The sequence below is a fragment of the Chinchilla lanigera genome, unplaced genomic scaffold, assembly GCF_000276665.1.
Source record: "Chinchilla lanigera isolate Chin_1 unplaced genomic scaffold, ChiLan1.0 scaffold00008, whole genome shotgun sequence".
NCBI lineage: Eukaryota > Metazoa > Chordata > Mammalia > Rodentia > Chinchillidae > Chinchilla > Chinchilla lanigera.
In genome coordinates this window covers 3281167-3303493 of record NW_004955409.1, presented here as the reverse complement: position 1 = coordinate 3303493, position 22327 = coordinate 3281167, and the positions used below count along the sequence as shown (strand labels likewise).

The 22327-nt window shown below is 43.7% G+C and overlaps 1 protein-coding gene across 6 annotated transcripts in view; it reads right to left on the bottom strand.

Annotated features, from left to right (window-relative positions):
• LOC102023780 (aromatase) overlaps positions 1-22327 on the bottom strand; it is a 114451-nt gene that overhangs the window by 9579 nt on the left and 82545 nt on the right. For all 6 annotated transcript variants that reach the window (XM_005376651.2, XM_005376650.2, XM_005376649.2 and 3 more), the window contains 5 exons: positions 20313-20463; positions 12020-12174; positions 7929-8105; positions 5117-5231; positions 717-831 (listed from right to left, as the gene is read on the bottom strand). In XM_005376651.2, the coding sequence (XP_005376708.1) occupies positions 717-831; positions 5117-5231; positions 7929-8105; positions 12020-12174; positions 20313-20463 (713 nt within the window). The remainder of the gene's footprint in view (positions 1-716; positions 832-5116; positions 5232-7928; positions 8106-12019; positions 12175-20312; positions 20464-22327) is intronic.

The following is a 22327-nucleotide window of genomic DNA, read 5'->3' as shown; positions in this document are numbered from 1 at the left end:
GGCGAATGAGTTGAAATTTCAACAGTAAAGGGCAGTGACACTCCAACCGCCTCCGCAAAATGAAATTACAGAAATTACGTCTCTCCCATTGCCTGTGAACACTTTGCAGGAGGATCCTCAGCTGCAATGTGCACAGTTTAGCCAGTCAGCCATGTGCAATTGGTCCTTCGTATCCTTGGGTTCCACATCCATGGGCTGAACCAAATGGATGTGGAAAATACTTTTTGAAAACTAAGTGTACTGAACATGTATAACTCTCTCGCTCGTCACTTTCACCTACACAGTATAGTGGAGCAACTTTTTACATAGCATATACATTATATTACATATTACAATCCAGAGATCATTCCAAGAATGCTGAGGACATGCACAGATTACATGCATACACAGTACCACTGTCTATAGGGGACTTGAACACCCTTGCATTTTAGTATCTGGGGAGAGTTCTGGAACAAAGCCCTTTGGATACTAAGGGATGATGGTGTTTAGCATCTTGGTCTCTCTGCTTCCTGTTCTCCTATTTTGGGTCATGATACTGAAGAGTTTCCCTCTTAAAATTCAGTCTTACTAGAACTTTTACTACTGTTTATATAGGATTGCTAGAGGAAACACTTGAAAAGAGAAATATACAGCAATTTTAAAAGGAGAGCTTTCCTCCCCTATACACAGATGGTCCCAATTTGTTGAGTGACTAACTGGTTAGTTCTTGTCAGTACCTCAGCAAAAATCAACTCCGTGGCAAAATCCATACACTCTTCCAGTTTCTCTGCTGTGCAAACCTTGTGTCTCTTTTCTTCTACCAAATTATCTATGGCATCTTTCAAATCCTTCCTGGAGGAAAAAAAATACAATCTTACATTCAGTTTAGACAGATAGCAAAACAGACTCATTTACTCTTTGTTAAATGAAATGTTCTGCTTTATTTGAAGCCAGGTGTGCTTATAAGTAGATGAATTTGTATTTTATGTCTTCACAAATATCCTTCATTGGCATATATTTATAATGTACTTCATGTTAAGGTGGCAGAGTATTGTGGTTTCTGTCTAGATGTCCCCCCAAAGCCTCATGCCGTCATGGGGTGGGCTTGTAGAGTTTATGATTGATTCATGGTCCAATGTTGGGATTAAGGATGTGACTGCTACACCTGTCCTGGCGTGGGTAGTTTGCATACAGTGTAAGGGAGGGCAAGTGGCTGCTTGCTGCTGCTCCTCTCTTTTTGCTCTTGTTGCTTTTGCTGTTTTCCACTGCCATGAACTGTTGCCCTCTGCCCTGTGCCACTCTGCCTTGGAGCCAGCTGAGTATGGACTGAAACCTCTACAAACTGTGAGCTAAATAAAACTTTCTTTCCTTAATTCTGGGCATCAGGTACTTTGTCTCAGCAACAAGAGAAAAATAACCAAGACACAGAGCTAAGTAAGATTGCTATATACTGGTAGCAAAACCAGAGATGTGAGTTTATGGTTAAAGGTTAAAAACACATACCAAAGGCCACATCCAACCACGTTTTGCAACTTCCTCTTTGGCAGGTACAGTCTTTCATTTGAAAATGCAGGTGTGTTTAGTGAGGACAGGTGCTGTTCACTTTACTACAAAAGCCACCTTTTCCTGTTTTCTTATAGCCACACAGCAGAAGTTGATTTACCTGGCTCTGAAGACTATTGAGGTTGAGGAGTGTGTGTTGTGTGTGTGTGTGTGTGTGTGTGTGTGTGTGTGTGTGTGTGTGTGTGTGTTATGTGTGTTTTCTTTCAGTGCTTGAGATTTAAAACAAGGGTGTTTTACAGCTGACCTACACATTCCCAAACCTTTTTATTTTTTTCTTTTCAGACAGCATCTTGCTAAACTGCACAGGCTGGCCTTGGACTTGGAATTGTCCTGCTTAGCTTCCTGAGTAGCAGAGACTATAGGTAAGCACACTGCACATGGCCAAATCTGAGATTCTCCCTCTAGATAATAAATTTTAGTAGAGTGAATATTTTTGATATTATTGACAGTTAATCTCATATCTTATGGCTTCTGCACTAGGTAAGTATTTGTTGAAACAATGCTTGGGTAAATAAATATATTAAGCATTTGGACAGTGCAATCTTAGGAAAAGCCCCTTGGACAGAGGGTGAGGTTCTAGCCCAGGTCGTTCTCTTTTTGTGTAACCCACTTGACTTCTGTGAGCTTTGTACATCTTTCCAAGTGAAAGGATCAGACTCAGCAGGCAATGACATCATCTTGAGATCTAAACTGCTATTCTTTTTTCTGTCCTTTAGTGTCTGTGTTCATCTATGTGTATTCTTCATATTGAAAAGATTCTGTATTACATTGTCTTGGTTACTTTTCTCTCATTGCTGAGACACCTAGAAGTAAGGAAGGAAAGGTTAACTTAGCTCACAGTTTGTGGAGGTTTCAGTCCATGTTCAGCTGACTCCAAGGCAGAGTGGCACATGGCAGAAGGCAACAGTTCATGGCAGCAGAAGACAAAAAAAGCAATAATAACAAAAGGGAGGCGTGGCAGGAAGCAGCCTCTTTCCCTCCCTTACACTGTATGCAAGCTACCCGCCCCAGGGTGGGTGTAGCCCTCATACCCATAATCCCAGCATTGGATCATGAATCAATCACAAATTCTAGAAGCCCACCTCATGACTGCATGAGGATTTGGGAGCACATGCAGACACAAACCATAACATACATTAAATGTATAATCAGCCTTTCTTTCTCATTCTGGTATGCATTGTCATGTATACACTTAAATAGTTTGTGGATGTTTTTGCTATAAATCATCTTCATGCTCACTGCAGCTTTCAGGAAATATAAAGGAAGCATATTTAGGCAATGCTCCAAATATCCCATTTTAGTTTTAAAGTTTATTTGGACATCATAAGAACATTTTCAGAGGTATTTTTATAGTCTGTATAGTAATTATATATCTCTAAACAAGATGCACATATTGTGTATCTCTATGAGTGTGCCTAAACACACAACGAGCACACACAAACTCCTCAAGATATGTACCAAAATGTATTCACATGCATTCATTCTTCTATCCATTCAGGTATTCGGTAAATGTTCTTTGAGCAATTTGTACATACAAAGGACAGATATTCACTCAGTTGCTGGTGGTCCTGGTTATGGTCCTCCCTTCCCATAGGCTTAGGGTGTTGATAGATTTCTACTTGAGCCCTGGCTCCAGAATGGCCCAGGAGGTATTACAATTCCCCTAGGCTCTGACTCCACAGAATTCTTTCATGGAACTGCAGCCACTACTGAGCAGACCCTTCCTCCCTGAGCTACCACCCATGATTTAGCTGCAGTGGACTGTGGATGCCCTTTGGGGTTCTTCCTAATTAGTTACAAGTTGACCCTATGTAAATGCATGCTCTGGATTCAGGTACTCTTCGAAACTAGAAGAATCAAGGTCAATGGCAGTTTTCAGAGAAAAGGAATTCCTTGACTTCCAAGAATTGATTAGAAGAATGCACTTGTGAGTTGATTGTTTGGCATTCTGAATACATTTTCCACTAAGGCAATGATGGGTAGCATACCAGCTCATTCTACAGATACCAATTTAAGGTTTATGTGGCTGAAAAGTCTTCATTTTGCAAAATAAAGGGTGGAAAGCAATACTGCTATGATATTTGAAATTGAAAGAGGTAAAATATAAAACTGAGTAGAGATAGAGGCAGGTGTCCAAGTATTCTGCTTCAAAATTTAAAAAACAAAACAAAACGATTGGCCTTATTTTAAGGGCATATTGGGGTGGGATTTCTCTCAGTGTAAAGATTTCTCTTGGTGTTAACTACTGTGGGATATAGGAGATAGAAAGGAGTACCCTAACTGTTGGCAAACCTTACATATAGAGGCAGTGTTGGTGAGCTGATATGTACAGATGCCGAAGAGAAACTGTAACAGTCTCATGCAGTAAGTTTCTATGGGAGGAGTCACCAAGGTCAGTGCTAACCTAATGACCAATTCATAATGACATAATTTGACTCTTCAAACCACCGGTTACCACTTCCACCAAATCCAATTAAATGAAGGGATAACCACTTTATCTAAATGATTCAAGTCAAAACAGGCTTTGTGGAGACAAAATCAAATGTGTAAAGAACTGGTATCAGATTACCTAGTTAATACCAACCAACCATAGTAAACTGTGCAAAGCAATATGAAGTTAGATTCCTCCCTAGAGACTATAATACAGCACTACTGGATTTCAAAATCCACAAAAAGGATAAAGTGGAGATTTCAAATAACTCTGTGACCTTTTAGAGATGGAGAACTTAAGATGGTCGGGACATGCGGGAAGATACGAACACAGGGACAGGGGAAACTACCATATTTAGTGGCCATCCTCTGGGCTGCTTTCTCTACACACATTGTCCCCTTAACTCATCCCCCGCTCTAGCAGGTAGTTTACATTTTACTTGAAATGACTTCCTAAAGCCACTTATTTCTTGGTGATGAGATAAGATGCAAACCACAAGGTGATGTTCTGCCTGTGGATCCCAGGAGCTTTCCACTGGTGTGTAGAGGAGGCAGTACTTAGTGGCTGGCTACTTACACTCATAAAAACCTTCAGGTTCTTCTGTAGGCTATTGGTCATTTGTCCAGTTTTCTACTGGATTACTCTAAGCACTAAATCAAACCATTTAATGACAGTTTCAGGACCCACAAAACACAAGATATAAATCCAAAAAACCCACACATTTTCTTGAAGTTCATTATAGTCATTATCAAAAATTCTTTTGGGACTTCTGCGAATTCTTCAAATTTGCTCCATTAATTCAAAAGCAATACAATTATAAATTGATTATGTTCTTCCAACTTTCTAGGTATGGTTTTGACAAACATTAATGATAGCATTAGGTAGTCCTCTTCAAGTTAAAATAGACTGCTCTTCAAGTTAAAATCCAGAGATGAGCTATCAGACCACACACCGGGCTCCTTGCGGTGGAGCTGTGGAGCTGAAAGCCACCAAATTGCTCCAAGTGTTATCATCAACAACTTAATCATGAGAGTCCTGTGAGCTCCGGAGGGCACAAATCTTGCCAGAGGCCAACAACAGCAAAGACACACACAAAACCCAATCAGCTTGCACTCATAAACTGTCCAGGTGTGTGCTACTTACACAGGCTTTTCATACTTTTTGTAGAGCCAAGAAATCTTAAAGAAGATATTTGGTTTGATAATGAGAGCTTGCCATGCATCAAAATAACCCTGGATTTTCCTCACGATGGCAGTTTCTAGAAAACAAAAACAAAACCAGAGCCACTGAACAAAATGTGAGCCTGAGAAGAGCGCTGTGAGCCGCGAACACACCCCGTAGGCTTCCCGCCAGGGGGGGCCTAGCTGAGCGCACACAGTTCCATCGCCTTTCGTGGTTTGTCCACGTGAATGCCACGAGACAACTTCAGCACTAATGTAATCCACTCACATCTAAATTGGCCAAGTTAACCAGAGACGAGTGAGAAATTTTCAAATTTGTGTTTGAGACACAGAATCTTTCATATTTCCTCTGAGTCCCCAGCTCTCTCCTGTTTTTATGGACAAAGAGGACTGGTAATTAAAGCTGCTGTGGCCGTGACTCTAGAAACCGGGGGAGCGAAAATCTGAGCTTGTTAGGCAGAAAGCGTCACTGCGCTTGGTGTTGGGAGGGCAGAGCCAGTGGGAGGCGGGCAGCTGCCTGGACTGTGCACCTCACTGATGGCTCCCAACTACACTATCGCTTCAGAGTCCTTTACTCATTTTCTCAGAGCCCTAACCTTGTCATACAGCTTCTGTAGTTATTTACATTTGTCTAGATTATAGAATCCATCTTAATTTCTTCAGTGCCTGTCCTTGAGCTTCATGCATAATCAGTAATAAGTGATTACTCTTAAATCGAGTATCAGAGAACAGAAGAGCTTTGCTTTTTTCAAATTACATCACTTTGTATGCAAAGGAAGGGAGCCAACATTTGCTCTGAATGGCCACTGCGCTGGGGGCTTTACACAAGAGGCTTTAAATTGAGCCTTTATAATCTTACCAAGGGAGTGTTAGGGTCTTCATCATTTTGCGGATGAAGGAACCTCAATTCATCGAGGTTGAGAAATCTGAGCGACACCACACAGCCGGTGGGTCAGGTAGGCTCTTAGACGGGAGCCCGGTTCTGTCCGATCTCAGGGCAATATCCTTCCTCTTTGTTGTATTAAATTCCACAAGCAAGTTAAGTGTTTAACTTAACTGTGTGGGTTATAACAGATTCTCTGGCATGAGAGTCTGAGCCCATCGAATAAGAGAGAGGTGCAGTTATTTTGCATGATCCTTTATAATGATAGAAGCTTGTGGGGAACCGAGGAGTGAGGCCATGTAGTCGTGTTTCTGCCTACTTGAGCAGAGGTATATGTACAACAGGTAAGAAGGAGATCAAGGGAGAGGGTGTAACTGAAAATTTTCAGAGTGAATGGAGGCTCCTCTCAAAATGGCGGCCAGGTGCAGTTTGTGTACAGCCCCTTAAAGACCAGCCAGAGTAGTGGAGACGAGACAGGGCAGCAGCCAGGAGAAAGGACGGGCTTGTACCGCACCTCTTCACCCAAATATGGTGAATCAGGCGGTGTGTGTTAGGCCTCGGTGGCTTGACAAGTGTTAAAATCTGTGCATTGTTCTTCTGCCTGGAACATTCTCCCTTTGGGTCCGCACATGGCTCCGGGACTCACTTTATGCAGGCCGTGTGCAAATGTCCTGTCCACAGAGGCCGTTACTGCCTGCTCTGTACTACGTGGACCCACTCCTGTCATTTCCCTTTTGCTTTCTGTTCTCCTACCCTGTTTTGTGTTTACGTCAAGACACTTAATGCTGCCTAATATATTTTCTTAACATTTATTTGTTTTACTGTCCATATCCTCACCATAAGGTAAGCTCCTTGCAAGTAAAAATGTTCGTGGTTTTCTTTATCACTCTATCTCTAGAACTTACAGCAGTCCACAGCATGAAGTAGGCAGTTGGTAAGCATTTGTTGAGTAAATATACAAATCAGTGAACAGTGCCATAAATTAATTCAGAAATAATCATATTAAGCTGGATATATTTGATGCCAACAGCAGACTGGAATTCATTTAGGTAATTGCTCACTTTTTGGTGGTTGTAGGGTTGCATGCGTGTGCTTTAATATTCACTTCTGCAACATAGTGAGGAAAAGGAGACATCCTGCCCACGCTGTTACAAATATTAAATGGCAAGCATGTGTAAAGCAACGGCTCAAACTGTTTTTACAGAGTGGCTACTAAGTTAATGGCAGGTATCATCATCATTTCCAGTAGCAGTAGCAGCATCACAACCACCACTGGCATTTTTAACATGCAAATAAAGTCAAGTTTTCATATACAGTAGCCTCGGGGAAGGATATGTGCGCACTTAGAAATATGTATGTAGGAACGCGTATGTCATGCCCAAAGGAATAGTTGGCGTGTGTGTCAATCTTTTCTTTTTTTGCTCTCTTTTTAAAAGTGTTAAAATGATTTTTAAAGGAAATGTGTTACTTATATACATTAACGATATTATTCATTTTATACATAGCCCAAGGCAATTCCTATTCACTCAAAGAAAAACAGGACAGAAATTGGGGGCCACACATTGAATGTAGCTGGTTACATGTGCCAGGGTTACCGTGGTAAGCTGTCTTTATGACCAGCTAAACCATTAGGTTTGGGGCTGCAATAGAAGCCAGTTTCCTAGAGCAGTGAGGAGAGATGTAAAAGAAATAGAGCCCTACTTTATGGAAATTTATCAATGTTTATAGAAGAACAAGGCAAAAACACTAGGGGAAATACCCTCAAGCTAATTACACACGTTTAGTCAGAGCAGTGTACAAAACAGTGTGTTTCCTCTAGCTGACTGTTGCAGTCATTGCCTCGTCTGATAAAGGGCAGGATGTCAAGTCGTAAGAATAAAACCATCAGTACCGTCCAGGGGGATTCCGAGGAAGAGCATGTTAGAGGTGTCCAGCATGATGCACCGCATAAGGGTCAGCACGTCCACGTTGCCTGACGTATTGGTGACCTCCTCCAACCTGTCCAGGTGCCTGACGATAGACTGAGCACAGACTGCCACCATGCGGACGAGGCCAGGGCCTGTCAGAGCTGCAGGACACACGTGACAGTCAGCTTCGAGCAAGTCCAGGGTGCACACCATCAGACATTTTGGGCTTCTTTTGTTTGCTCACGGTTTGCTTCTTTTAACTGCTCACGGTTTTACTTTAAGGAATAGAGGGGAATTTTCCATACTCTTTATACTTGCATGTATTTTCCTAATTTTCTACAAAAGCACATACGTACCTTTATGGTTAAAAATATGTGAATGAACAAATGCATGCATGAATGAATATTTTCAAAGCACTATTTCAAATTTAAGATTTTCTTCATGCTCTGGCAAATCATTTGTGAGATCGCATATGAAATATTTAATAGTTCTGATCATAGTTACAAATCAATGATTTTTTTTTTTTACTTTTATTTTATACATTTCCCTTAGGAACAGTTTCGATTTGGTTCGAGTCATATTCATTTTGTTTCCACAGGGGGCAGCATATTACCACATAAGTATTGAAATTGGTTCTTTTTACTTGAATTAAAGTGCTGCCCCTTTGTCTATGGAAGTTAAAAAATAGTAGTCTTACAAAAGACCCAAAATGTTCCTTTCATTTTCATTTCTCTTCAACTTACTTTTAGATTTCTTTTACTCAACCAGTGGCATGCTAAGCAACTCCTTGTTAGCGCTGCAGTTTTCCCCAGTGAACTGGGTGAAAACTGCTTATTCGCATTGTACATCAAATCAGTAATGCAGAGGGCCCCCAGTACATATTTGCAAAGTAAAAGAATGAATGAACAAACAGGTAGATTAGTGCACCGGTCCAACCTCCCACTTGCTCTATCCCGGACCTCCTGGACAGGCTAGTGAGTTCTGGCTATCATGAGAGTATAATTCCTGAAGTTTTCTTTTTTTTTTTTTTTTTTTTTTTGCTCTAAATTTCTTTAGCCTTCCTTCAGGAATAATTTCTCATGTTCCTTCAATACAGACAAATGTCTTCCAGTTGTCAGGAAACACATACTATTTTCCAGTACTCCTGCTACTTGCCCCCCATCTTTGATGAACTCTTTCCTAAGTTACACTAACCTGTTTCTCTGCACACACTCCCAATGAGTTAGTACTTTCGTGATGTTCCAGGTTCAAAAGCCAAAACTTTTCCCAGTATTTCTACTACATCAGGAAAACCAATGAGCAGTGCAGTTCAAAGGGAGATTAATCAAGAAATGTTGAGGATTCTCGTTGATTATAAAAGTACCGGGCACCAATGAGCACTCAGTAAGCAGTCATTCTTCTGTTGTATGGCATTTAACTTGAGTTCAGTTCTGCAACATTTTTCTTAGAAAATGTGATGTAGCATATATAGGGTTAATCTAAAATAATTCACAAAGATGCTCTGATTGATTTCCAAGTACTGTGGGTCCTGCTCCTTTGACTTTTCTTACACCAGTGGCCTCCTTCCCTCCATCCTCCCTGCATCACTGCTGACATCACAGTTACCTACAAACAGCCATTCCCTCAGCTACCACGTACTCTGCCATGCACACAGGTAAGAGGGAGGTTTTTCTGAATTACAAAGTTCATGTCACTCTGCTGAAAATCTTGAGCAAGTTCTCCTAGCTCGTGAATAAGCTCAACTCCTGAGCTTACCAGAGAGTCTTTGGTGACGTGGCTCTGCCCACCCCTTGGTTCCTACCTTGTGTGTTGGTACCAGTGCCAGGACCGGTCGTGTTGATCTCTCCTCTGCTTTGGAATAATCTGTTCTATACTTCTAGCATGTTTTCCCCTGTCATGCTTTCTTAAGTAGGTTGTATTTCCTTTAGAATTCATCATAAGCATCCACTCCTCTGAAAAGTCTCCCTGATGCCTCAGTGGCTTTAGATGGTCCGTTTGTTTGTGCCCTGCAGCCCTGTGCACTCCTGTAGCATTACAGCACCTAGACCAGCATTTGGTGATATACTGGCCTAAGTCCTCCTGGCCCACACCCATCCTTTACATATCCTCAAGGCCAGGGGCTGTGTCTTCTTTGTCACTGTATTCTTGACACCTAGTTGCATGATGACAATAGTGGCTTGTTAAACAAATGGAGAAGTTTAGAGATTCTACCAACTCTTGCATTGCCAGGTAGAGGATATATGTTGATGTGAAAGTTAACTACGCCTAAATACTAGTTCACATATTCCAAGTAGACCGGGGTCAAATGACAAAGTAAAGTTTACATGAATGGGACCTTACAGCATTATATCACTTGTTGTTCGTAAGACAGTGGAGCGCCAGTTCTGTGATATTTATCAACTCTGGTGGAAGTAGCTGAAGTACAGAGCGGTTAAGTGAGTAGCCCAGGATCACATAGCTAGTTAGTGGCAATTCTGGGATTTGAACCCACGGTCTCTAAGCCTGATTACTTTTTCCATTAATCCATTCTGCAGTTCTGTAAGGAGTAGGGAAACTGACCTCCCCAACATGAGTAATAGCAGACAAATTGGTCTCCAGAGTTGTCTGGGTCTAATTCTCAGGAGCTATTCGTATATTACACTGAGACAAGGACTGGCAGAGATGATTAAGGTGAAGGACCTTGGGATAAAGAGATTAGTATGGGTTTTGGTTTTTTTGGGTTTTTTTTTCTGGTAACGGGACTCGAACTCATGACCTCATGCTTGCCAGGCAGGTGCTGTACCGCTGAGCTAAATCCCCAGCCCCAAGAGATTAGTATGAATTCTCAGGGTGGGCCAGAGCTAATCCTGTGAGTCCTCACAAGTATGGAAATGTCCCTTGCTGAGGTCAAGGTGAGAGAGACGTGATGACCTACGGGGGAGGGCCAAAGAGATGTGACATGGGCAGGCCTGGACCACGCCACAGCCACGGAGTGAAAGTGGCTTGTGGAGGCTGGGAACAGAAAGCTTTTACACCTCGATGTCGGCCTGTCAGACCCACAGCTGTCTTCTGCCCAGCAGCAGTATGAGGCAGCAAATATGTCATTTGCTAGGGGTCTGTAGCACTGGGGCCTGTAACAGACTGGAGCTGAGTCACGGCTCCAGGCACCTCTGTGGGATGGGATTGACATTTGGCGGGCACACGGAGAGACATGGCTGCTCCCTGTGTGAGCGGCTGTGTAGGAGGCATCTCAGCTCACTGTGGAGGTGGAGGGAGGGAAGAACATTGATGGGACAGGTCCGCCTCAAATCTAGCTAGCTTCAGACTCCACCGCTGACAGCACTTCCAGGCCGTGATTGCCTTCCTTGATGCTTGGCTTTCACATCAGAGGTTGGCGCCATTTGTCGGCATCATCATCATTTCCAGTGCGATGTAGTAAAGGCGGAAAACCACTAGGTAAGAAGGCTTGGAATTGGAGCTCTGTTCACCTATGACTCTCTGTGCTGTCTGTGTGAAAGACACAGCCCCTGTAGGACTATTTCCTAAAGTATGAAGCTAGAAGGCTGGGTGGGCAACACATGCAGTCCCTTTTCAGGAGTTAAAATTCATTAGTTTCATTCACAAATTGATTTCTCCTGAAACGTCTGGGCTGTCAGTCAGTAACTCAGGAAACCCACTGATTAGTACGGTGACACACTAAATGCTTAGTTGGAAGGACCCTAAATGTACAGGTCTGTCTCTTCATTATCTCACGAAATGGCTGTGTACCTCTATGCGGGGGCTACACATGCAGGCCCTGGTTTGTACCCAAGTGACCCGCTTAGTAACGCTGGGACTTAGGGAAAGCTACAGAACCTCTTTATGCTTCAGTGTTCCCATCTGTACCATGCGGGTGATGAGAGTAGTTAGCCCAGGCAGTTGCTGTGGGATTAAAACATCAAGCGCTTAGAACAATGTCTGATATATGATAAAGGCGTAAAGGAAGCCCTTCTCATCATATCACTTCAAATCAGTAAAGTTGCAAAATTTTACATATGACTTTTGAAAAGGCATATTTGTAAACGAAAGGGAAGAATGGAGCCAGGCTCCCACTTACCTTTCATAAAGAAAGGCCGAACTGCTTTCCAGATGTCCGGGTTATTGTTAAATATGATGCCATTCTCATGCATCCCGATGCATTGCAGCCCAGGCTTGCTGCCGAATCGGGAGATATAGTGACTGTGCTTCATTATGTGGAACATACTTGAGGACCTGAAAAGAAAGCAAACTTCTGCTAATCTTCTCATCACAAAAGATAGAAAACCTGCTCACATCGTTCCTTCTTGCCCTCTCTTTGCTATCCCAAGTTACAAGCGTACAACCCACCACTGGGTCAGAGCTGCAAGTCTGCTATGAAACAATCCAGTGTAACAGCAGAGTTAAGCAGAGCATGCAGCCTTCCGGGCACTCCCAGTAGTTCGACCTCCTGCAGGAGTGAGCCACAGAGTTACTGCAAAGTCTTGCTTTGTTAGTTTGGTGCAGCAGTTCCATCTAGAAGCTGCCACTCCCTGAAAGTCAGTCCAGGTTTCTCTAGCAGGGTTTCGCTTCCACCCCTGGGCTCTCCAGCGCCTGGCTACCCTGGCCTGGAGGCTCACTGTGGTGGTAGGAGAACTTATCTCTGGGCTCGGTACTGTTTTCCATCATGACTTAGTATGATCTGTGGAGTTGCAGGGTTCTCCCGTGCTACAGGATATGGTTAGCCAGTAGAGAGGGCAATTTGTATGGTACCCAACAGTGAGAATTCAAGCTGCATTAAGTATCATGGGTGTTATCTTTATTTCACATGTTACTTTTTAATTTGATGAACTTTATGTTTATGCATGTTTTCATGTATTCACTGCCACTTGCTTCTCCTTCCCCTCTTCTCCACTGTTTTATTTCTCAACAGCAAATTTTCCTACTATGAAGGTGTTCAAAACATAACCCTCAAATCTTGGCAATGGCTACTATAGTGTATGCACCTGATTGTCAGACTAGGTTGGAGACGCTGCCTTAACACTTGCTCCTTCCTCTCACTGTTAAAACTTGGCTCCTAAAAGGATGACTTCAGATAGGAAACAGGGAGATAGATCCTTTGCAGATGGGAAGGGGACCATGAGATGGAGGGAGTGGGAGGGAAGGTAGAGAAAGGAGAGAAAAAATGACACCCAGGATGTGTTATGTACACGAACCACTCCCCAGGATGAATGTAATCATTATGTACTGCAGACAGATACCAAGAAAAATTTGAAATGTTTAAAAACACAAAAAGGAACTACAAAAGGATGACTTTGCCTCAGCAAGGTTGTTCAAGTAGTGCTTACCAAAATACATTCCCATAGAATGCTGAGTCATGGAGCTGTGCTCTGGCTGTGAGCTTCACATTAGTGAAACTCTCATCATCTTATTTAAAGCTTAAAAGAATGTTTCTGATATACTAGCAGTATAGGGAATGGAAATAAAATTATAATTGTTATGTAAATAACTAATTTACTTGATATGTATTTCAGGAAAAAAAAACCTTATTTTTAAAGAAGATATTGTTAAACCAAATGTTCTTTTTTATTTGACTACAGATAATATTCATCCAGTGAACTTTAGTTTTGGATAAGTTTTCCTCTTCCTAGCAATAAACACTAAAAGAGAAGATCTAGATGCTTCCACTTGTATGGAAAAACAATAGAAAACCTCTCAAATAGGACTTACATTATTGTTGGAGACCAGACTCTGTAAGGGTTAAGTTACTGAATCCAGTCCTCTAAAGTCGAGGTACCACCGCGGCTGAGGCAGCTGAGGACACAGCTCTCACTCTCTATTCTAGGGCAGTAACTGTAAACCTTAGAGATGTCACAGTTCTCTTCATTACTGCTGGGAACGTCGTTGCTCTAACCTCTCAAGGTCCTGCTCAGCTTCCCACCTTTAGCTAAGTTTTTCCTTTCATTTTCCTTTAAGCCCCCTGAGTTTGTCTGAAACCCAATAAATACAGGTAAATCCAGAGAAATTTTTGTCTTAGCTCCAAGAGAGTTCTGACTTTCCTGGACCCCAAAATCATATTACTTGTCTCTTTTATTTAAGCCTTCACTGTACACTCATTTTAGATCAGGGACTCAGCCAAGCTCCCAGTACATTATTACTAATTAAAATATTTGAAATAATATCTTTTCTTATCTTCTCCTTCTTCCTTCTGTAATTAAAAAGAAAGTAATGTTTCTATTGTTTGCTCATAAAAATTAGTCTAAACATTTAAATATTTAGTGTACAAAGAGATCACTGTATGTGTGCTCCTGCTGTGGCCCCTAGAACTTTTGAACTCTGCATGAATCATATGGTCCTATCAGTTTCTTTGAAGGAACTGCTAATCAAATTGTAAACAGAAAAAGAATCCTCAAATGTAAAACAAAACTAAATAGTATTTGTTAGTCAATAAAGAACTAAGTTTTAAAACCCATGTGTCTTTGAGGGAAGGCCAAGATCTCAGTTATTCTCAGACTGGGCAAGTGGCAAAGCCAATTAGGCAAAAGTGATACAGCCAGTGAAGAGGCCCTGGCCACATAGGACAATTAGAAGTGGGACTGGATTTATCTAAGCTGAGAATCCCTGGCTGGTCTAAGTGGGCCTGCCAGCAGCACAGGCTGAGACAGTTGTCCCACTGGCTGAAGAGTAAGGATTTCCTAGCACTGAGGAGATATCAGCTGAGTCCGCAAGCTCAGAAGCGACAACAGGCAGTGTAAGGTCTTTGATCACTTGGGGTCGTTCTTCTTCTTTGAACTGAAGTCAAAAGATGTGCCCAAAAGGGCAAACTTATCATCTCTTCAAAATGAAGAGTAGCTAAGAAATAAGCTCAAAGGGCTCAAGGAAGGAGCACCTCAGATCTGAGTTTATGTGACTTACATACCTGTGGCCAGGTGGGCAGAGATGAGCGCCAGAAAGAGAAGGCAATTGATGAACGTATTGGAAACACTTAAAAGTACAGAAATTGCTTCTTCTGGACCTGCCCTGTGCCCCAGATTCAGGTCCCCTCATTCCTATCACCTGTCCATTGTCCTTTGCTCCTACGACATTTACTTGGCTCAAATTCTATGGTCACTGCAAGCGAAAGAATCTTTACAACGGGAAGCTCTGGCCATAACCAGTACAACCCAGTGAGGAAATCTGGCTAAATCCAACATTTAGCTTACACAGCTGGTACCAAGTGGGGCGCACACACACCCACCACCCACGTTCTCACCCCCGCTGCCAGGTCTCAGCTAAATTCAAGTGGACACTCCATGTCGCTGCACTGTCTCTCTTGTGCATTCTCTCTGCTCTTCCATATGACCATCACCTCCTACCTCCTCAGCCTCAGCTGAAGATTTTATTTCTGATTTTCCAGGGAAAATAGGAACCAGTAGAAGAAAACCTGGTCAAGCTCCAGTCGCCAGGACTTATGACACGTACTCAGCCTTCTCTCCTGTTAGGATGATAAAATTCCCAATCCTATTTGAGGCTACTGCTCCGTGACCCCCTCACAGCTCACCTCGCTCGGCCTTCTCCCCCGACCCACCATTTCCCCCTGCAGCCGCACCACCCCCACTCACATGCTGTGGTTTCTCTGCCATGAGAACGAGAACTCCTTCGACTGCATACCCCTGGACACCCCTGCAGCGTGACCCGCCTCCTGCCTCCTTTACAGCAAACGCCTGTACGTACCGCCTCTGCCTCATTACTCCCTGCATTCCCTTCCCTGGTCAAAGCTTGACCCCCAGCAGTCCATCGGTGCTATTCTTTCAGGATCGCCCACGCCATCTGCAAAAGCAGCACTCAAATCTCCGTCCATCCAGCTGGCCCGTGGCAGCGTTTGACACAGCTGACAAGTCCCTGCTCCCCGAGATGCATTCCTGAGCTGGCTGTCAGACTGCCGCCCCCCTGCTGCCCTGCCTGTCTCCCTGCTCCCCCTCAGTCTCTGTCTGTGGTTCCGATCACTTCCCCGGAGGACTCGGGCTCAGCCCCTCCCACAAGCGTCCTTCTCCTGGGCATGGCAATTCCAAGGTCGCGGTCTTAATTGTGATAACTCCCCACTCCGCGTCTGCTGCATCTGGCTCAGCCTACACTGGCTTCTTCCTTCCAGGCTTTTAAGGCGAAAACGGGACAGGACTTATCTCTTCCTTCTTTCGTGTCCAACATCCATACTGTTGGGTCCTACTGCCTCTGCCTGCAACATGTGACTGCAGTTGCATCTCTTCTTCATCCTCTGCTGCGTTCATGTGGACCACCCACCATCATCTCCTCCTAAGTGGAACTTTCCCCGCATCCTTTGTCCCCTCGCCAGATTCTCAACGGGGCAGCCCTCATGAACCTGCTGAAACATGAGTGAGCCAGGTATGTCTGTCCTCTGCTCGAGCTCCTCGCGTCCTGCAGGGTAGAGGCAGAGTTGCCGCACAGCCTGCAGGGCCTAAAATGATCAGATGTCTTACTGTCTCCCCGGATCCCTTCCACTGTGCTTCCACTCAGCCACTCTGGTAGATGTGGTTCCTGCACACTTCAGACAGGCTCCGGCCGGAGGGTCTTTTCCTGCTGCTCCCTCAACCTAGAATGCTCTTATGCAGCTCTGCATGGCTCACTTCCTTAAGGTCTTTATTCAAATGCTGTCTACTCAGTCAGGCCTGCCTCAGACTACCTGCTTAGAAGCACACTGCCACTCATACAAGCAGTCTTCCGCCCAGCCCTTTCCTGCTTTTCTTCTAGGTAGGTCATATCCACCTGAGAGTAGTGTGACCAAGATCTGTCCAGGCAAGCCCCCTCATCTCAGGGACACAGAGACAGTGGGTCGCCCTGTTGATACACATGCTGCATGATGTGTTCGTCAGTGAGGGACTGCATATCTGACAGTGTTCTATGAGGTCACATCACCAAGTGAAAAGCAAACCATCTTAGTGTAGGTATACACTATGACAGTGGTGCAAAACCTATGGCTTGCATGCCACAGTGGGCTGTTTGGATGGTTGAAAACTCTAAAAAAGTTCGCCATCACTGCCCTCTGCTTACATTATGATACTTTTCTCAGAACATACCGTAGTGTTAAGTGACTCCTGGCTGAACTATATATTTTACTTGTTTATTGTTGCTATAGTAAAATATACCACTGCATGAGGGTAGAAATGCTTGGCTAGTTGTAGTCCCGAAGTAACAGACCACTGTATCCCCAGAGTCCTGGTGTACATATGTTCTCAATAAACGTTTACCTACAAGTGTAGAGCCACTCTTGACTATTAAGACTTAGGACCACAGAGCGCTTATTTAGTGTGTAATAAATTTTAATGCATGTTGACAAGAAATTGAATGAATGCAGTGTAAACACATGAATAAGACAGATGCAGAAATATAACCCTGGTTCACTTATCCATTGCTAAGTTCTCTGAAGAGGTGCTACTCAACTTGTTTTTGTGTTTTTGACAGAAAATAAATACATACACATAGAGTGTCACGCGTATCATCGTCACATTCTCATTTAGAGGTAGCTGCCGAGGTAGCTCCCCGAAGCAACTGTGCCCACTTTACCTACACGTGCCCAGAGGGGCCTGTCCTCCAAGCCTCAGGTTCAGGTTGCAGAGCTGCAGCCCTCACACCTGACTGTCTCCCTGAAGTTCTGTTGCCCCTCCCTCTCAGGACAAAGCTGGTTGCCAAAGTGGACTGCAGTCTCTTCACAGTTGTAATGAGTAGAGGCCTCAAACTTTTCAAAAGAAAAAGACATCTGGCCAAGTATTAAAATAACACTCAAAAGCTTTCTGAGGTCCAGTGGGATCTTTTTTCAAGAGGTACGAGCACTTCTGGAGCAGCTTGGAGAGCAGGCAAGGAGAGGAGGTGGGATCAACATGTCCCACTCCTAGGGGAGTGCAACGCTGAACGACAAAACTGAGCTGCTCTGAGGCAATTAAGGAGAACACAAAGACTCCAGCAGTGAAAAGCCCGAGAGCACAGGAGGAGAACAGGACAAAAAAAACAACTGGGAGAGCCGGGGCCCAGCAGCAGGTGTGTACACGCCTCTGTGCGCATCCATGCCTGAGTTGGTCAGTCACTCACAGTGCTGTCCTCGTTAAGAGGGGCAGAGCGGTCAGATGCCAGCCTGACATCCACAAGTGTCAGGAGCGGTCACTGGGCATCAGGGAACTTCGGTGATGGGCGAGGGATCTGCTGGCTAAGAGGGCTCCTGCCTGGTGCTCAGTCCTCGAATCCCTCACTCTGCAGTGCGGACCTAGTCTTCGCCACCACACTTTAGCTAAACGCACGGGAAATGCAGTGAGACAGATCCACTCCTCCCTGCTTATGCGTTTCCCATAGCCCATAGGAAAGGGTGCCTGTGCTAGAACCTTCTTCTTGTTCCTTCTGTCCAGCTGGGAGGTTTCCAAGCTCTGCAGCCCACTGGAATCCACTGGGGAGCTAAAGCACCAGGGAAGTGTGGGCCCCCCTCCCTGAGAGTCTGACCTCAAAGGCCTCCGCTCTGCGGCTTTGGGAAGCGCCTCAGGGACTCGAATGGCATCCAGGGTGAGCACTCCTACTCCTACTCCGGATGCGAGCTACAGATGGATCTCCCTTTGGAAGAAAGTCCTGAGGACCGCACAACTGTTTGCCCAGGCGAATGGGTGACAGGGAAGGGAGATGAGCTGAGGAGGCCTGGAAGGCAGCTTGCTGTGCCGGGGATGACCATTCAGGAGCCAAGTCCTCTAAGCCCAGATTTCCTCTACTGTGGGATATGTTGGGGGCTCTAGCCAGCTGTAAAAGTGACCAAAAGGCTGATTTTTGAAATGAGAACGCATCCAATTCATTTAAGTGTGGCTGGTCAGGGCTCAGTAGACCGGGACAAGTAACATTGAAGAGTACTTACGACCTTGTAACTAGTGCACTGGGTCTCATTCCCAGTGTGCATCAAATCATCTGGAGAGTTTGTCAAAACACCGCCGCGGGGGAGCAGTTCAGGGGGTCCTTCCGCCGGCTTTATTGTTTAGGTCAGACGGTCGGACAGTATGCATTTGTAACATGCTCTGGAGTTTGTTGCTGCTGCTGCTGGCCAGGGGAGGACTCAGAGGCAGGTGTGAGAGTGTTTCATGATAAACCTGGGGAAAGGACATTTCTGCCAGCAGCCATTTATGTGCAGTTGTGGAACTGTGGTCATCCTCAGCCCTTCCCTCAAGTCCAGCAGCAGCACACCAAACGGAACAGGAAAGCTCGAGGCAAACACTGAGGAGCTGGTAGCCTGAAGCACTTGGAAGTATAACACATTTCCCTCTTCCTGCTTCCTTCTTTTCAGCATTTGGGCAAATGCTTTGGACTTGGAGCACACCGTGGTGTTGATTAAATGATGCATATAATCAGCCTGAGAAAATTCATTCATTTTCTGGAAGTGTTTCACTTAACTCTGAGCAATGCCAGCTATCTGGATGAGCGATTTTAACAAGTCAGTAAAACACCTTGGTCTGTTTAGTTTGTGAATAAAGCTCTACCAGGAATTGTAGCTATAAAAGTTTCTAATGAGACAGTGTTGGCAGACAGCTTTGCTAAGATCCTGGAAGTATCAGCTGAAAGTCTAGTGAAATACGCCCTTTTCAAGATTCTCCATTTTCTAAATTCAGTAAAGAGGAAAACTAGTATTCCACAACTTTCGTTCTCATTGAGTGCATTTTTGGGAAACCCTAGAGGGAGTTCAATCTGATTCGTAACCCAGAAAACAGTGACACAGAAGAGAGAACCTCATTTTTTTTAACAGGCATTAATATTTCCGATTCATTCAGGCAGTGCTAGATAAGTGAGTAGCTCCCGAACGGCTTCTTTTTCTACTGTCTATGTCACAGAGGCACTCAGTAGCCTGGCGTTAGAAACACACCAGCGAATTACTAGTCACGTAGCTGTTTCTCAGATTTTGCTTTTTGTGGGTCTTATTTGTTTAAGATAACTTATAGAGAAAAGATCAAACTCTCAGATAGGATAGTGCCTCCCCTACAAGTATGTTTACTCAATAGCAATCACATGGGTGCCAATTTTGTACATGAAGAGATGCTTTAATGAATCCACAGTTTTGCAGAGCTCTTCATCTCTGTCGTTCTGCTTCAAATCAAGAGAAAGTTATTCTGAATTATCTGTAGTGCTAGATTTTTAGCTGGGAATTGCTCACTTTTATTTAAATGTAAAAAAGTAGACAAAAGATGTCAAGAAATCAAAATAAAATCTTTTTTTAAAAGGGGAAAAATCCTGGCCTTAATTTTAAAAGTATGTGTCTGCTTTATCATTGTTATTGTTTGTGATCTGGGGATTAAATCCAAAGCCTTGAGCATGTTCAGCAGTCCTCTACCAGCAAGTTATACCCCAGCCCCAATTTCTCCCATTGTTAGTATACTTACTTGCTGATAATAAGTGTTTCCTCTCCATTTATCCAGACTCTCATGAATTCTCCATATGTCCTGTTGTAGTAGTTGCAGGCACTGCCGATCCCCATCCACAGGAACCTGCCGTGGGAAATGAGGGGCCCAATTCCCAGACAGTAGCCAGGACCTAGGAGAATCAGGACATAATCAGCATCCCTGGAACACCAAAAGTACTTGTTGTTTTTATCTAAATGTTCTTTACATCTTCTGCTGTTTACCTGTGAATCAGTAACAAAGTGAGTTAAAAACAGGAGAACAAACCAAGCTTGACCTGGAACTCTTCACCCCCCGACGATGAAAAGCACTCAGCATCCGCATTACACTAGCTCCTTTTTTCTCAGTCATTTCCGGCTCGGTGAACTGGGGCGTGTGTACCCATTTCTTCCCGAGTTAAACAGTGTCGTGAGTTCTAAACAGAAGTCCTCAGGTGTGTCTGGTGACAAGTATGAAGAGCGTGACAGGTGTGAAACCAGCAGAGCTGACGGGCTGCCTGATTTCGTTTGAGTCCTTTTGGGATGAATGCCCCCCTTGATGGAATGGAGGGGTTAGAACTGGCTTGACTGTTTTAGAGTTATCCTTTCAACGGGGAGAAGCAAGGTCCTCAGAGATAACGTCCAACCTGAGAACAACACTCTCTCTCCCTCTCTCTGTCTTTCTCTCATCTGTCTCTCTCTCTCTCCCTCTCTCTGTCTCTCTTTCCTCTCTTTCTCTGTCTCTGTCTCTCTGTGTCTCTGTCTCTGTCTGTCTCTCTCCCCCCCTCCGATTAAGAAAAGAAATTTAAGGTTAAACTCACATGGCAAAATAAAGCTAAGAGCCGAGGAATGAGGCAATAAATATGCTCAAGGTCTAGACTACAGTTTGAGTGCCATGGCCTGGTTCTAGCAGTGCCAGTCACAGTCTCATCCATGCTTCTGCAGACGGTGGCAGACTTGCAAGAATGTAAATCCAAGGAACAACTGGGGAGTCTGATGTTGTTTATTTCACTAAAAAAACTTGCTAGTTTGATGTTCCTGGTGGTAGGAAAAAGCTAGATTTTGGAATGGTTTTAAGAATTGTAAGTAGCGGTTTTCCGAATCTTTAATTGCATTCTGTCTGTTGGTGAACTACTGAGAAAGGAGAAACTTGCCCGATTGTGTGAGACAGTACCGTCTAGTGAGACAGTAACCGTCTCGAATGCTTTCACTGCAGTCCTCCGAACTGTTAACCTTCCCCTCTGCAATAACTGGGTTAAAATGAACAAGACTGTTAGCTCTTTTTTCTCCCTTTGAAGAGAAGATATCTGTTACTCTCTCTAGAGCCAACCTATTGTCAAAGGGTTATTAATCTTAAGATGAATTTAATGACACTATATTATACAGGTGATTAAATTCATATTAAAATAACTTCATGAATATATTGAACATGTATTTCCTTAAAATGTCATAAGACATATCAAATTATAATCAATGGAAGTGTGTATAAGAGCAAAATACTTCATTGGAATTTATTTTGGCATAGCATATATGCTCAATAAATGTTTCTTTAATGAATTTTAAAAATTAATTATGCATGATCATATAATAAAAACGAAGCTTTAGATGCTATTCTTACTTAGCTACTTTAGGTCATATTTGTATTTTGAAAGAAAAATATTATATACATCTTTAGTTACATGAGGTCTTATGCCTACTTACTTGAGAAGAGACTGATTTAGCATTTAAGGACTTTGTATGCATTTTCTATGAGAAAGAAAAACGGGACTGAAAGGCTACATTTTTAATCAGTTGTCTAACTGGTTAATGTCATGTAGAAAATATTAACAGCCATCATGCAAATTTAAGGCATGACAGTGTGCAAAGTATGGTAATGCATCCTCCCTTCTGGTCCCAGAGACTAGGGAGGCTGGGAGGCAGGAGTAGAGCTTGAGTCCTGAGTGTCAAGGCTAGCCTGGGTAAACTAGTGACATCTATCTCTTTAAAGAAAAGCTTGGCAGGGGCTGGGGATTTAGCTCA